The sequence below is a fragment of the Apis dorsata genome, unplaced genomic scaffold (assembly GCF_000469605.1).
Source record: "Apis dorsata unplaced genomic scaffold, Apis dorsata 1.3 scaffold_92, whole genome shotgun sequence".
NCBI classification, from domain to species: domain Eukaryota; kingdom Metazoa; phylum Arthropoda; class Insecta; order Hymenoptera; family Apidae; genus Apis; species Apis dorsata.
The window spans coordinates 214,072-214,752 of record NW_006263390.1 but is presented as its reverse complement, the minus strand read 5'-3'; the positions used below and the strand labels follow the sequence as shown (position 1 = coordinate 214,752).

Sequence of the window (681 nt, the reverse complement as noted above, 5' to 3'; positions counted from 1 at the left end):
GATCCCAGCCGATGGAGAAACGGAGACGGAGGAGGCGGTGGAAACGCGTTTCTCGTCCGGAAAAGATTTTCCAGCGGCTATGTTGGAGGATCGCCGACCCGAGGACGCGCCGGGTAGCCAGCTATCGTCCGTGGCGTCGTCCCCCCTCTCGTTCTCCTCCATCGCTTCCTGCCTTCGCTCCTCCTCCGTGTTCTCGTCCACTTTGCGATGCCGATGAAGGACGTCCCTGCCGGGACTCTTGGGAAGATCGGGCGAAACCGTGGACGGGTACGAGGCGAGCGTGGTCTCGCCGATAGCCGCTTTAGGCGGGCCGAAGTGCCTCCTGTCTAACTTCTCGCCCTGGGCCGCTGCAGGCGGCTTGTACGTCACTTTTATAGGGAATTTCTGCGAGCCCTCGAAGCCAGTGAAAGGCTCCGCGCTCGAGCTCGATGACAGATTGCTTCCGTTCGCTTCCGCCCAATGGACCGGATTCCTCCCTCTCGCTTCGGGATCATCCGTGTCCCCTCCCTCGGATCTGCCCCTCCTCGCGGACCTCCACGAGTCATTCCTCTCCCCCGACAATTCCTCCTCGTGACCTTCGCAATTGGAAACAGATTTCACCGATCGACCGACACCGATCGCCACCCTCTTCCTCTCCGACTTCTGCCTCCTTCCAAAATTCCTCTTCGCCCTGGACGCCCC

At 61.2% G+C, this 681-nt stretch overlaps 1 protein-coding gene across 1 annotated transcript in view; it reads right to left on the bottom strand.

Moving 5' to 3' along the window:
• Positions 1-645, bottom strand: part of LOC102674335 (gamma-aminobutyric acid type B receptor subunit 2) — a gene marked incomplete at its 5' end in the record, with an annotated part of 22,191 nt that extends 21,546 nt beyond the window's left edge. The window contains 1 exon segment of the mRNA XM_031508598.1: positions 1-645. This exon segment is cut by the window's left edge and continues 12 nt beyond it. Within this exon segment, the coding sequence (XP_031364458.1) occupies positions 1-645 (645 nt within the window).
• Between the last annotated feature and the right edge of the window lie 36 nt (positions 646-681).